Here is a 15,077-nt window from a genome sequence, read left to right on the forward strand (position 1 = left end):
CGATTGACAAAGGTGACATAGGCCATTCAAATAGTCGTCCGAGACATTAAAAAAAATTTGGTTATTAAAATTTTTTATTTGCTGTAGTGATTGCCACAGTAAACTGTAGCTAAGACCAAGGAAGTCTTATGCATCAGCCCTTTATATAATTCATCTTCTACATGCCCATAAGCCTCATAATCTTAACAGTCATCTCTCTCTCTCTCTCTCTCTCTCTCTCTGTCTCTCTCTCTCTCCATAGCTACTAAACTATGGGTTTGAATGGCGGATTTATGGTGGTAGTAAAGCGAAGAGAGGTGGTGGCAGCAGTGTTACCAAAGCAGGAACACTGGTTGCCTATGTCAAACCTAGATTTGCTTCTCCCTCCCCTGGATGTAGGCGTTTTCTTCTGTTACAAGAAAGAGCCCATAAAAATCAAAGCAAACGAAGATAGCCGCGTGGCGATCCTCAAGAAAGCCTTGGCTCAAGCGCTTATCTCATTCTATGCCTTTGCCGGAGAGGTGGTGGAGAACGGCCTTGGTGAGCCCAAAGTGTTGTGCAACAACTGTGGGGTTGATTTCATCCACGCTTACGCCGATGTGGAGCTCAAAAATGTCGATCTTCATCACCCATATGACTCTGTCCATGGAAAGTTTGTTCCTTTTAAAAATCAAGGGGTGCTCTGTATTCAGGTGCACTAGGGATGGCAATCTGAAACCGACCCGACGGTGACCCGACCTCCCAACCCCGAATTAAGTGGTTATTCACCGAAAAATACACTTGTGGGGACGAGGATGGTATTCAAAAGTTCATCCCCAATGATATCCGGGCCGGGAACGGGGATAGGTGTTTCAGACCCGGACCCGGCCCGGCCCGGCCCCGCTTAATCCCCGAGGTGAAATTACAGTTTTGTCCGGCCCCGCTTAATCCCCGAGGTGAAATTACAGTTTTGTCCCTGCATATACATATATATGCTTGTGTTTGTCTAGGGTTTCAAACACACACAGCCTCTCCTCTCACTCACACGGCGCGACTCCTCTCTCTCTCTTGCTCGCCACCACTGGTTTGGTCTCCCCCTCTCTCTTTCTCTCACCGCCGCGCCTCTCTCCTCACCGGCGATCCTCCGTCGCCACCGATCCTCCCTTACCACCTCACTCTGCCGTTCCTCCGTCGCTCCCTCACTGCTGCTACTTTCTCTCCCTCACCACCGCTACTCCGTCATCGCCGACCTCCCTCACCGTCGCTGCTCTCACTGTTTAGGTATCTCTCTTTCTCTCTCTCTCTAGGGATTTCGTTCTAGGGTTTAACCCCTATTTTTTTTTTCCTTCGAAATTTATAGATCTATCTATTTTATCTATAGATCTGTTTATTGGTCAAGATTAGTTTTTTTTTTTGCTCTGATTCATGTATATCTTGTTGATCTGTTGATCTGATATAATATATATATATATATATGTTGATCTGTTGATCTGTATATTAGTTTTTTTATTTTTATTTTTATTTATTTATTTATTTGTTTTGGTATATTGGGAGAATTAAATAAAGTAATTGGGAGCATGAGAAAGTGGCTTTGAAATGAAGATAATGTGCTTTCCGAAATTGGCATGTATGTGCAGTGTATTGTAGGGAAAGTGGTATTACATTAACAAAACCTTACAGAAAATTGAGATTAAGGCTCCCTTTGGATGAGTGAATTTCAAATTAATGGATTTGGGATTGAATTTTATAAAATTATAAAAAGATATCTTATTGAAGATAGATTGACAACTTTAAAGTAGAGGATTTAATAGAAGTATGAGACTTGTAATTGTTGTACAAGTAGAATTTTTGTGGTAGGATTTCACATCACTATTTTTGCAAGTTATTTGAAACCATCATTATAAGGCTCAAATTTATTCTTGACATCTAAATCTAAAAAAAATTTAGAGCATTTCTAACCCTTTACTATTTTTTCTCATCTAATTTAATTTCAAATTTGAGTAAAAGTTGCAAAAGTTAGAGCATTTCACATCATTTGTTTCACACAACAGAGTCAAGGCTATTGGCTTGTAATTGAAAAGAAAATATAAATAAAATCTGCAACTCTTGAAGCAAAAGTTGTGTATTTTTATTTATTTATTTACAACAGTTAGTTCTGTTGCATGCTTTAGTGGTTCAGTTTAGATACCTGCTTTTAAAGAAAATAAATTGAATTTCAAAGCTTATGAGCTCTCCAATAAGTACAGACTACCTCTTGATTTGAAAATATAAAGGGTGTTTAAAGCAACATGGGCACTGACAAACTTCTCACTGCACTGCACTAAACTAAACAATCTAAGTGGCATAATGAAATATGTTTCCTTTCATAATATCTCTAACTAATCAAGTTTGTTCAACACTTTTTTAACAGGAATTCAAGTTGAAGGAGATGATGGAAGTTATTGTGTGGTTTGTATGGATATTAGAGAAACGGATTTGATTTTTTATGTTGTAATGGATATTTTTTTTTATTTTTAATTTCAATTTTTGGGTAACCTATCCCTTGCGGGTTGTGCTTGGGATTAATTATTCTCTTTGCTACTTGTTGAATTTTTTTGTGTGTGGGCTGCTGAATTTTCTTGGAGAAACAGGATGCTATTTTATGAGTTTTGTATGGCACTGTGATGACACTGTTATGACACTACTACAGGATGTATTTTTTAATTGGACTGCTGAATTTTCTCAATGTTTTGTGTGTGGGTTGTGTATGATGCTGCAGGATGTATTTTTAATTGGCACTGCTACAGAATTTTTTTAATTGGCAATGTTACAGGATGTATTTTAATTCATGTTTACAGATTTTGTATGGCATACTATAGGTTAATTGGCATGCTACAGGTTATTTTAATCCATGTTAATTGGCAATGCTACAGGTTTTGTATGGCATTGTCTTCATTGTCTCAAATATATTTTAGTCAAAAGAATATATCAAAATATATTGTCTCAAAATATATTTTGTATGCTACAGGTTTTGTATGCTACAGGTTAATTGGCATGTTTACAGATTTTTATAGATCAAAAAAAAAAAAATCCGGGGATTTTTCGGGGTCGGGGATCCCCGATCCCCGATCGGGGGCGGGGATGGGGCCGGTCTATGAGTCCCCGTTGGGGATCGGGGACGGGGACGGGGCATATATAACTTTCGGGGATCGGGGACCGGGAGTGTAGTCCCCGGCTCCGCCCCGCCCCGTTGCCATTCCTAAGGTGCACTAATTTAATTTTTTTTAAAAGAAAGATGTTTCCCTTTATTCTAGTTTCTTTTTAAATTTAAACCCATTTTATTATGACTTATAATTTAAATATTTTTCATTAACATATCATTATGATGGAGTATTTTGTATAAAAATTTTGTTCATAAATTATTTTGCATTTAAGTATATATTTATGCATTCGTACCTAACTTTAATCACTTGTTTTGTTTGTCCACTTTCTAATCAATACTTGAGAGTCTGCTTTTTCTGTTTTTCCTTTTTTTTGAGCAGCAAGCAAATCAATTTTTATTAGATAATGAGAAGGTATAAATAGCTTAGGAAGAAGTTGTATTATTGTCAAAGTTAAACATTCCAATTAGGTTAGCACTTAAAACAAGACTAATCACATATATTTTCAATACTCCAAAAAATTTTTAGAGAAATTCTAACTCAAAACACCTCAATACATTCAAAGCATTATAACATTACACCCTTCCTCCAATATATCATGGATGTCATTTTCAAGCAAATTGCAAGTCTAATAATCATAACTTCCCGTAGCTCCTTCATCATTGGTAGGATAAGCCTTATAATTATAATTATACTTCCTGTCACTACTTTTTGCTAAGTTGCAACGCTAACAAATCAATTAAGCCTAATTTAGTTGATCATTTTAACTTTTTTAAGACTTAAGTTTTTGAGAGGAGGTCATAATTTCAACTCTCTTTAAAGAAATAAGGAGACAAAACACTTAGTACTTTGCAAAAGCTGAAAAGGCTAACTCTTATAGGTACTACTAATCTAATCACTGACAACAAACTTTCGCAGATTAAAAAAAAAAATTTGATATATATACATATATATAATTTTTATTTCAAAATAAATTAGATAAATTATACTGAACTTCGAAATATGAAAAAAATATAGTAAGGCTTCGTTTGGCAAGTTAACATTTTAGCCAAAAAGTCAAAAAGTTACTAAAAAAATCAAAAAGTCTATAATCCATATCAAAAAGTCAAAGATTCTCTTTTCTCTCTACTTTTTGCACATCTTTTCGTAAAAAATCAAAAAGTCACCCCAAACATACTAGTTTTTTTTTACCTCATATTTTTGCCAAAAAGTAAAAAAATTACTAAAATAACATGTTCCCAAACGAGGCCGAAGTTTCACAAATTTGATATAATTACTTCAGTTTCTTGAGATTTTAATTCACATAACATCGAGTTCATTTTTCATTAATAATTTGTTAGTTATATGGATGAAAAATGATGTCATATTCTTTACACGAAAATATACAATTTATGTTGTTTATTTTTATATTTTTACACGCATTAGTTTCGATCCATTTAGTTTTACTAAAAGAGAAGTTTTGTCAAATTTTGTGGACCTTATTGTATTTTTTTTTTCAAAAATCCGTCCATAGTAGATTTTTTTTCAAAATTTATTTATTATTATTTTTTATTTTGTTATTGAGTAATTCTATAAATCTAAAAAAAAAATTATTTTTTTTTAAATTCACTAAAATTGACAAAAAAAAAATTAACGAAAAAACTACTGAAAAGGTCAATCCTAATGGCCTATTTGATTATATTTATTATTTTCTATTTATATTTACAAAATTTTTGAAAACTGTAAATAAAAACTCGCTTAGTTTCTATTTTCATACAAAAATGTAGGTTTTGCTTTCTATTTAATTTTTCTTTTCATTTTTTCTTCTTTTTTCTCCTACTCTTTCCGACATCCACTCATTACTCTTCCATCCCGATCTATCCTGTCCTTGCCTCAATTTTATTTTTTAAATATATTTATATATATAATTTAATTTTTTTTCATATAATAAAACTAAAATATTAAAATACTATACTTAATATTCATTCACAAATTTATTTATTATTTTACATCTTTAACTCTCATTAATTATAAATTATTATTTATAATATACTATATTACCTTTAATTTTTATTATTTCTTTATTTTTAAAACAAAAAAAATTACATGTCCTTGCTCCACTCTCGCCCCCCCTCCCAGCGGGCGCATATGATATAGGTTGGGGGTGGAAGATGACAAATTCGCTCTAAACCCACCATGTTGCCATCCTTACTCATCGCTATCAGCTATTATCACCAATGAACTTCTCCGCCAATTACCTTCAACCACAACCTCTCTCAACTGCTAACCAACTGCCATTGCTACCAACCATCTCTCACTGATGGTAATTTACCTTTCACCACTACCTTTTCTTGACAATCACTTTAGGCGGCCAACCGCTACTATCTTCAACCATTGACAATACTTTTGACCAACACTTCTTGTGGCCAATAACGCCAACTGCCTCTTATGGGTGACAACAATTTCCGCCACTACCTCCACTGACCAACAACCACCTCCGGCCACTATCTCCAATCGTCGACAATTACTTCCCGCAACTCTCAATTTCACTTGTTTTTAAATAATTGTATACCAAACATGTTTTTTGTTTTCATTTTTATCCAAAATAAACATAAATATGTTTAATATTTTTTATAAACAAAAAATAATAAACTGTAACTATTACCAAATGACACCTTAAACTACTCCTAAAAATATTCAATTTTCTTTGAGTGAAAAGGCTAAAATGGAAAGGATATTTGTTAAACATACACCTACTAAATTTCTCACTACATCCATTATATACATTGTAAATCGTTTTACCTCAAGGAAAAATCTTTACACCTCAAACACACACATACAAGAAGAAGGAAGAAAGATTGCTAGAAATTGAAATTAAGGCTCATCCTCCTGGTCGCTTCAGTGATCTTGTTTCCAAACTCAAGTTGGTTGATGATTACCCTCCTTGAGTTTGCGGGGGGATGTTAGTGTAGCTGTGTAATTAGTTGTAAAGTAAACTGTAATTATTAATAAAGTAAAGTTTTCATTATGTTGTTCCCTTAGTGCACACTTTTGTGCTTTCTTCTTTCAGTCCTCTCCCTTCTATAAGGGAGAGTACTCTTCCTATTGTAAACTATATACACTGAACATATCAAAATATTGCATTCCTTTTCTCTCTCTCTCTCTCTCTCTCTCTCTCTCTCTCTCTACCAAACTATTGTTACATAGGCAAGACCGGTAGTCTGGTATCGATCTCCTAAAAAATCCCAAATGGCTTTAGCAGGATTGGGAACAGAGTCAAGTTGAAAACGGCCAAACTGAAGACTAATAAAGGGAACAGAGGTATTCCGAAGCCAAGTAATGAACTTGTAGTTCTTACTGTCCCAATCTTTGAGTCGGTCTTCATATGTGGCAGTAAGTTCAGCGTCCGCTTTTACCAGTTTGGTCACATCCCCGATGATAATACACCAAAGTTTTCGTCCTTTGAGGAAGGAAGACATGGCTTGGGCCCATAGTACATAATTGGAACCATTAAGTAGAACAAAAATTAGATAGAAGGCATCATGGCGATCCATAATAAAAATGGAGTAGGACTAAATAAATAGGAAGAAGCCTGTATGAGCAAAATTTGGTAAAACAGAGAGTACCAGTGAGTTCGAAAGGTCGAAAATAGCTAGGAAAGGGGCTACTGTCAAGAGATGACGACGTCAGCAGAGGACCGAATGATGTCAACGGCACACAATAGCAGTCAGAGGAGCGGTGCACAATAGTAGGAACGGCAGGCGACGCACAATAGCAAAACGGCGCATTCACGACGCAAGGGAGCAGAATGGCGCACGCGGGCGTACAATAGCAATACGGCGTACACGCAGTGCATAGCAGCAGGCGCGGCGCAAGAAAATGGTAGGGCTGACGTCAGATGATGACGTGAGCACGCAACGGAAGGCGTGTAAAAGCATGTATGAGAGTGGCGGCGGAAGCAAAGACGCGCCGAACACGGAAGTGGCACGTTATGGTGCGTGAAGGTGTTTCTGGTGACGTGGGTGGTGCCGCTAGAATCGTGAGGAAATTCCGAGCAGGTTGGTAGGAAGATACAATGGTTCAGAAGCAGTTCTGTAGTGCCACTGTGTACGGGACTAAGAACACGAAGAAAAGGAACTCTGCTCTGATACCATGTAACAATAGTTTGGTAGAGAGAGAGAGAGAGAGAAGGAATGAAATATATTGATATGTTCAGTGTATATAGTTTACAATGGGAAGGGTACTCTCATTTATAGAAGGGAGATGACCGAAAGAAGAAAGCACAAAAGTGTGCACTAAGGGAACAACATAATGAAAGATTTACTTTAACAATAATTATAGTTTACTTTACAACTAATTACATAGCTACACTAACATGCCTGTCGCTGCAACCCATTTCACTTTTGTGAAAGGGGTCTTCTGGAATGGAGCAATTCATTGGGTGAATTATAAGAACGTTCACTTTCAATTTGACATTGAGGCAGAGAAACTAATAGAAATTCCAATGAATCCAATCACCAAAAGATTTTCGCATACTAAGGTTCGGTATTTTCTAGAATGCGGTGGCCATTTCTTTCTTGTTCAGAATAATCGCCCCTCTGCTTTGGGATTCAAAATTCTTCAGATGGCTATGGATAGGAACGGCTACAATTGGGTTGTGAAGTACCAAGTCAATCTTAGACCCTTGAGATCTGTATTCCCTGAGTTGGCTGATGGATATGCATCATATGCATTTTCTGTGTTGTGTGTTTTGAAGGGAGCAAAAAAAATTTATTTCACATTTGTGTTGGCTACTCCTGGCAGAGTCATTTTATGTAATAAGAGCTGCAAAAGATGGAAGGTGGTTCGTGATTTTCCGCCAAATCATCAATCACCTTATGACGGTTATGCTTATGGTTACCAATTCATTGAAAGCCTATCTCCTATTTCAGACCAAGCACGTTCTGCTTGATGAAAACAACTGTGCTTTTTTGTAGTTGGTGGTGCTTGAAGAAGCCTATTTCTTTCTTTATCCGACTTTTATAATCTCTTCATGATTATTTAACATAATACTCTCTTCAAAATTCTATATTATATCTAATTTACCTCTATTGAAGTACTTATTTGAGTATTGTTTTGGTATCCAATGCTTACTGTCATTCTATTGATGTTTATGTTCTCTTTTAAGTTGCTTTCATATACATTATTGGTACATAGTTCACTTGTGTTGCTCAATATGTGAGGCCTTTGTTGACCAATGCAATACATTAACTCAATTAATATTCATGGAATTTCGCTTGATAGCATAAGTTCAAGTCAGCTGGCTTCATGGGTTTGATTTCCCCAGACTCATTGTGTAGTTGGGTGAAATTAATAGTTTTTATTGTTCGAGTGGAATAGAAGATTATTTAAAAATAATTGGAAGAAGATCTCTCGGCCATAGTTAACTTGGTGGTTTGGGATGATCTAAATAAGTGCACTTTTTGACCTTTTATGAAATACGGGTTGGGTATGGGTTGGGTTTGATGAAGTGATGTGGTAGAGAGGTAATGTGACTTGAATAAGATAATGTGACTTGAATAGGATATTGACTTTTTGACTTTTTGATTTTTTTAAGTTATGACAAACAAAACTTCTTCTCTCTTTATTTTTTTATTTTAAAATTTTTTTCTTTTTTTGTCAACGAGTACAATAATATCCAAACACAGTAGTAGAATCCCAAAAATAATGGCCAGTTCACATTGATCATCTGCCCACTGTTAGTAACTTGGATGTATTTCTTTGTTTTCCATGTGAATATTGATCTAGATGGGGATTTTTTTTTTCTTTTTTTTTTTTTTTTTAAAGGATCCATGGTATTAAGATTTTATAGCATAAAGGACATTTAATATTTTCATAATGTCTAAGGTCCCTCAACATTGATCCAAAGAACATTTGATTCAGAGAATTTCTTTGGACTTTCCAGAGAATTTCTGGGAAATCTAGAGAAATTCTCTGGATTCTAATCTAGAGATTTTCTCTGAATTTCTAGAGAATTTCTTTAGTTTTTGCAAGAATTTCTCTGAGTTCAAACTAGAAAATTTCTCCACCTTCCCAATCACAATGTGCAATAGGTGGTAGTAGGTGGTGGTAGGTGTAGTAGGTGGAGTAGGTGATGGTAGGTTTTAACAGCCCCCCGCAAACTCAAAGGGGATAGGAACTAACCAACTTGAGTTTGAAGAGAGTAACAAAACAAGAAAATAATCTGAAAAATAAAAAATGGATAGGAGACACTGTATGGTCGTGTCAGACCGTTGTAGAAGACTGTATGTTTATGGCAGACTGATGTAGAAGACACTGGCTCGTGTTGGACCGATGTAGAAGACAGTTTATGGGGTCATGTCGGACCGTTGTAGCAGACAATGTGGTGACAGTTGTTGTGACAGTTTACGGAGTCTTGCTGGACCCTTGTAGAAACTAACCGAAATCAATGTCGGGACAGTTTACAGAGTCTTGTCGGACCCATGAAGGAGCTAACCGGAATCAATGTCGGGACAGTTTACAGAGTCTTGTCGGACCCCTAAAAAGTCGCACCCTCAAAAGGTGTGCCCAATCTTTCAAAAGGCGTGCCATCAAAAGGCGTGCCCAATCCATAAAAAGTCGTGCCATCAAAAGACGTTCCATCAAAAGGCGCGCCCAAATTGTCGGCGAGCACCGAGAGGCGCATGATGCGCGTGTCTGCCTCTTCATCATGGTCTTTATAAACCGAAGCGGAGGCTGAGGCTTGGAAGCATAACAAACCAGTTGAAACCTCTTCGTTCTCTGAGAGCTTGTCGCTAAGAGCTGCAAATCTTGAAACACTCTGTAAACACTCTGTAACCAACCCTTCTCTGAAACACTCAGCAACCAATAACATGGCCTCGGCTTCCCGTTCAGCTACCCAGAATATGGCCTCTTCGTCCCGTGGTCTGCTCCCTCTCTTTCCCGACCTCAACGAGTCAACAAGAGAGATAACTGGTGCGGTGGCCAGTGAACCTCAACCAAGCGCCTCTGGTTTTGCTCCGTTGAACTTTTCGATGCGGTCGATGGAGCAAAAAATGGCGGTGCAAACGGATATTGAGGCCAATCAGTATACTTTGAAGTCATGTGTGGAGACCATGACGGCGGTCACAAACCTGTCGCACCGGCTGCAGAGTAGGACAAATGAGGTGCAGCAGTTAAACGCCCAACTGGCTCTGCTCCAACGCATGTATAAGGATGCGCGAGCAGAGATAAGTGTGCTAAAGGCGGAAAATAAGGAGCTGAAGCGGAAGGCCACCGTGATGTTCCGATTTGGAGGTCCGCCATATGCTGTAGTGGAGGAGCAGGGTGGAGTGATCGTGCCCAGTGGAGTGGGAAACACGGAGGCAACACCGTCAAGGACCGCCCAGGACGGAGGCAAGAAGAAAAGACCGGCGGAATAGGCGAAGAAGTGAGGTCGATTGGTGGCCGGCTGCAGAAAAGAAAACAAAGCTTTTGGTGTTGTGTGGTGGTTTGTTGTTGTTGTTGTTGTTTTTTTTTTTTTTTTTTGTGTAAAATTGTGATCGGGGTTGATCCCTGAGATGAATAAAATATGATTTGGTGTGCAAAGCTATATGGTATGAATGGAATTGGAAAAAGATTAAAAATAATGTGAAAGAAAAATAAAGAAAGAAATAATAAAAATATATGTGAAATCAAAAAATGAAAGATGGGGGAAATAAGGAAAGTGGTTTGGAGAAAATAAATAAAAATAATGGAGTTTGAAATCAAACGGAGGAGAGATGATGATTTTTTATTTTTTTTTAATATAATATAATAAAAAGAGATATATATATATATATATATATAAAATAAAGAAAGTGGGGAACAAGAGTGTAATGAAAAGAAACAATATAGGTTGGAGAATCTGAGCATCGTGGGTCACATGGGTGAGTGGTGGTCAAGGAAGTAAAAGAAAAAAATAAAGAAATGAGTGGGTGACCCGGTGGATGTCCTTGAGTAGAGAGAGAGAGAGATTTACAGATTCAGAAATTTTGCTTCCAGCAAAGTGTGTATAGTGAGCAAGCCTTCAAAACCTGAAATACCTAACACCAATTTATCTCACCTTCCTAGACAGCAGAGAAATCAATCTTGGATGATTTTAGTTTTTATGAGGAAAGAGAAAAAAAAAAAAAGAAATGGAATTCAATTTATATATATGTATATGTTTACATATTAAAATATAGATAGAATAAATTATGATGAGGTGTTGGGTGGGAAAATTGATAAATTATTGTAAGAGAGAGTGGGTGGTTCATGTGAGTAGTCTCGTGGGTGATGAGAAAAAGAAAAGAAAAGAAAGTGGAAGAGAGTGTGAACATATTGATGAAGAAAAGTGGGAACCAACCCATGTGGGGGGAGGTGGTGTGTAGGGTATTCAAACACTTAATTAAAAGGAAGAGAGAGAGAGAGATTCAGTGGGTGCCCCCATGTGCGTTGCAGAGAGGACTGGTGTGAGTTGCCTGCTGCTATGGCCAATGTTCAGTGGGTGGAAACCATCCACATCTTTCTCAATTGAAACAGCATTTAAGATTTTCTGCTCATTCATATGGGAAGGCAGAGGTAACTGAACAAGAATGCCATGTACTGAGGGCTCATCATTGAAGCCTGAGATATACTTAAGCACTTCCTGTTCTGTGGAGTCTTCAGGCAAATGCGCTTCATAGGAATTGATCCCCACAGATTCACAAGCTTTTTTCTTGTTGCGTACATAAGTTGCAGAGTCCTTCCTATCACCAACTAGGATAACTGCTAATCCTGGAACAACACCAATAGCATCCTTCATCCTTGATATTTCAGCAGTTATCTCATCTCTGATTTGCTTTGCAATTGATTTTCCATCAATGATCATTGCAGAGGTGGCAGATCCCATGACAGCAGTGAGAACAGAGGGAGAAGAAGAGGAGTGACCGTTGGCGACGATGGTTCTCAGGAGGCTATGATTCGAAGGTGAAAACTTGAAGGGCATCGACCAGTGAGAGTGAAGGACGCTGAGTCGACTCAGGGGCAGAAACCGAGTCGCCGCCGCGGTAGAAGATGAACAGTCCGCGAAAATCACCGACGCCATTTTGAGGAATTGGACTGTCAGCCCTATGCTGAGAAACTAGGGTTTTACAGGTTCTGTGTGTGTGTGTGTGTCTTTCTCCCTGAATTTCAATACAGAGAGAGAGAGTTGAAGATGCAGCGGAGTGAAGGTATGTGTAGAAAACTCCAGCGGGCAGTGAAGGCAAGGTTGCCGGCCGACTGCCCGCCGGTGAGAAAGAAATATAGGCCTAAATCTTATAACTCTGATACCATGTAAAAGAAATTGATAGAGAGAGAATAAATTGTATGTATTATTGATTGATATATGTTATTGATTACAAATGGTGAGGGGCTCCTTATATAGGAGATGTAGTGGAGTAGGTGGTAGTAGGTGGTAGTGGTAGGTGTGTAATAGGTGGTAGTAGGTGGTGGTAGGTGTAGTAGGTGGAGTAGGTGATGGTAGGTTTTAACACAATCAATCAACCAACAACTCCAGTGCGTCTCGCTTCACAGCCGAAGAGTTCCCACAGTGTCCTTCCTTGATGGTTTTGGAGACGGGTCCAGGATTAAGCACTCTTGCAAAGGTCGCTGTTGTGGTTCAATGTAACAAAGGGTTTCAATGTTTGTAACCCAACCACCCAGAAATCCAGGCTAATTCCCTATCATGATCGCACCACCTTATTATCGTATCATCGTGCGTTTGGTGCTTACTTAGCTTTTGATACTTCAAAACCACCTCTCTACAAAGTCGTGTTGGTAAGTTACTCTAGCGCCGAGTCTTCTGATGGATGCTTTTACTTAATTGATATCTACTCTTCGGAGAATGCGTCTTGGAAACACATCTGTGTTGCTGCACCACCAGGTTCGGGTCGCTCCTTATGGGAAAGGGTGTTTTGGATTGGAGCAATTCATTGGATGAGTCGCAAGTACTTTCACATTCAATTTGATGTTGATGCAGAGAGGCTAACAGGAACTCCAATGCCTCCAAACCCTGAAATTGTTTCTGGGACTCGATATTTTGGAGAATGCGGTGGCCATTTGATTGTTCTTTAGATTTATCAACCCTCTGCTATGGGATTTAAAAAAATTTGAGATGCATATGGACAATTGTGCTTAGATTGTGAAGTATTGGGTCAATCTTAGAACCATCCTATCTATTCGAGAATATGGTTGATAAATTTAAATTCACGTTGTTTAAATTTTCTGTACTGGGTATTCAGAAGGGAGTGAAGGAAAAAGATTTCACATTGGTGTTGGCTATTCTAGGCAAAGTTATTTTGTGTAATCAGAACTGCAAAAGGTTGAAGGTGCTTTGTGATTTTCCGCCAAGTCATGAATCAACTTATTACAAATATGCTAGTGCAAGTGCTTATCAATTCATTGAAAGTCTATCCCCTGTTTGAGCAAGTGAGTGCATTGTACTTGTTGAAGCATATCCCCTTTTTGCAAGCCTATCATCATAGTAATGGTAGAGCATGTTCTTCCTTTATCTCAATGCTATCATCTTCTTCATTATTTAACATAATACCGTGTTTAGAATTCTATTATCTAATTTACCTCTTGTGGAGGAGTATTGATTAGAGTTTTGGTGGTACTAATGCTACTGTCATTCAATTGATGTTTATATTCTCTTTTAGGTTGGCCTTGGATACATTGTTGGTCACTTGTGTTGCTCTATATATGAGCCCCTATTAGGGAAATAAAATTAGAAATATGAACTCATTTTTATTAATAATTAAATATAAAAAATAATTTGGAGGCAAAGATTTGCCAGAGACAGAATGAGAATGGTCAGGAAGTACACTTGTTGGTGTGTGGATTGTGTTCTCCTTGTCTACCCATTATGAAATTGAATACTTTACACTGCAACTGATAAGGCTGGATATAAACCAGGTTTGAGAATTGTTGCGAAAGAAGAAAAGTGTGTCGTCTTACGTGTGTAGGCTTGATAATATTTCCTATTCCTTTGATATCGGAGGCTTCATGCAGAGTGTTGGAAGCTCTCGCCATTAAAGAAGCCTTGATGACAGCTAGGGCTTGGAATTTCAAAGATTATGGTAAAAAGCGATGCACTTGTTGAACGATAGGGTGATCGTGTTCTTTGAGATTGAACTGCTGATTGGGGACTTGCCTTCAACTGAAGACTTCCTTTGATGAATGTGTCATTTTTCAAAAGTTCGATTTTCCCTCTCAATCTAAGTTTTTGCCAGGTACAAGTGGCATATGATTTGTTGATATAATCAACAAGATTTGTTAGCTAATTTCGCGCTCAAGCCATGTTAAACATGTCCTAATGATAAATGAAATATCTCATCATTTGATCACATAATAATATATGATATATTATTGTTTTGTGTGACTAAAACAAATATCATCTATGTATTGAAATGGAATTTGGATTTTCAACTATTTTTTCAATTTATTGATTAATTTTTTGTCTCATGATAATGGCATTCTCAAGGTAAGATTACACTCTTAGGCAACACTCGCCTAAATTAGTTGATGGATAGCTAATCACGTGCTTATTTTGATGAAGGTTTAATTGGTTTCCATGAAGAGTTCCCCTACTAAATTTTTCTATCCAATGTTGATAATAATGTCTTCAATACCATGTGAAAAATAAAAAAATGAAAGTGCATAATGAGTTTAGTTTGGCAAAGAAAACAACTATAGCAGCAATTGAAGATTCAAAGCAAAGAAGGATGTCAATCTCTCTGAGTTGTGTTCTAATTCTTGAACTGGTATTATTTTGTGGATCAAACCTTTTGACAAGCTTTTCACTATAGAATTTTCTTTTAAGATTAGAGTTGTGGATTTATGAATGCTTGACCATTTGTGATTTTAGCGACTAGATATGCCGTACAACAGATCTTAGTTCTTCTCCTATGTTGTTTTGTTTCAGAAAACAGTTTGGCTGAGAACCTCTGAAGCAAGTTTATTCACTATTCTTTATCAAAT

The 15,077-nt window shown here is 37.3% G+C and overlaps 1 protein-coding gene and 2 pseudogenes across 2 annotated transcripts; 2 read left to right on the forward strand and 1 right to left on the reverse strand.

Moving 5' to 3' along the window:
* The first annotated feature begins 251 nt into the window (after positions 1-251).
* LOC145823657 (coniferyl alcohol acyltransferase pseudogene) lies at positions 252-680 on the forward strand (annotated as a pseudogene).
* Positions 681-7,452: 6,772 nt separating this feature from the next.
* LOC114269684 (F-box protein At5g07610-like) lies at positions 7,453-8,028 on the forward strand. Its single transcript, XM_028211047.2, has one exon. The coding sequence runs from the start codon at positions 7,453-7,455 to the stop codon at positions 8,026-8,028; it is 576 nt and encodes a 191-aa protein (XP_028066848.2).
* A 3,456-nt stretch (positions 8,029-11,484) lies between these two features.
* On the reverse strand, positions 11,485-12,401 carry LOC114298807 (bifunctional protein FolD 4, chloroplastic pseudogene; annotated as a pseudogene). The gene has a single exon (XR_014365870.1). The product of XR_014365870.1 is annotated as a bifunctional protein FolD 4, chloroplastic pseudogene (transcript).
* Between the last annotated feature and the right edge of the window lie 2,676 nt (positions 12,402-15,077).

This window comes from Camellia sinensis, chromosome 4 (assembly GCF_055761805.1).
Source record: "Camellia sinensis isolate YWXY chromosome 4, ASM5576180v1, whole genome shotgun sequence".
NCBI classification, from domain to species: Eukaryota; Viridiplantae; Streptophyta; class Magnoliopsida; order Ericales; family Theaceae; genus Camellia; species Camellia sinensis.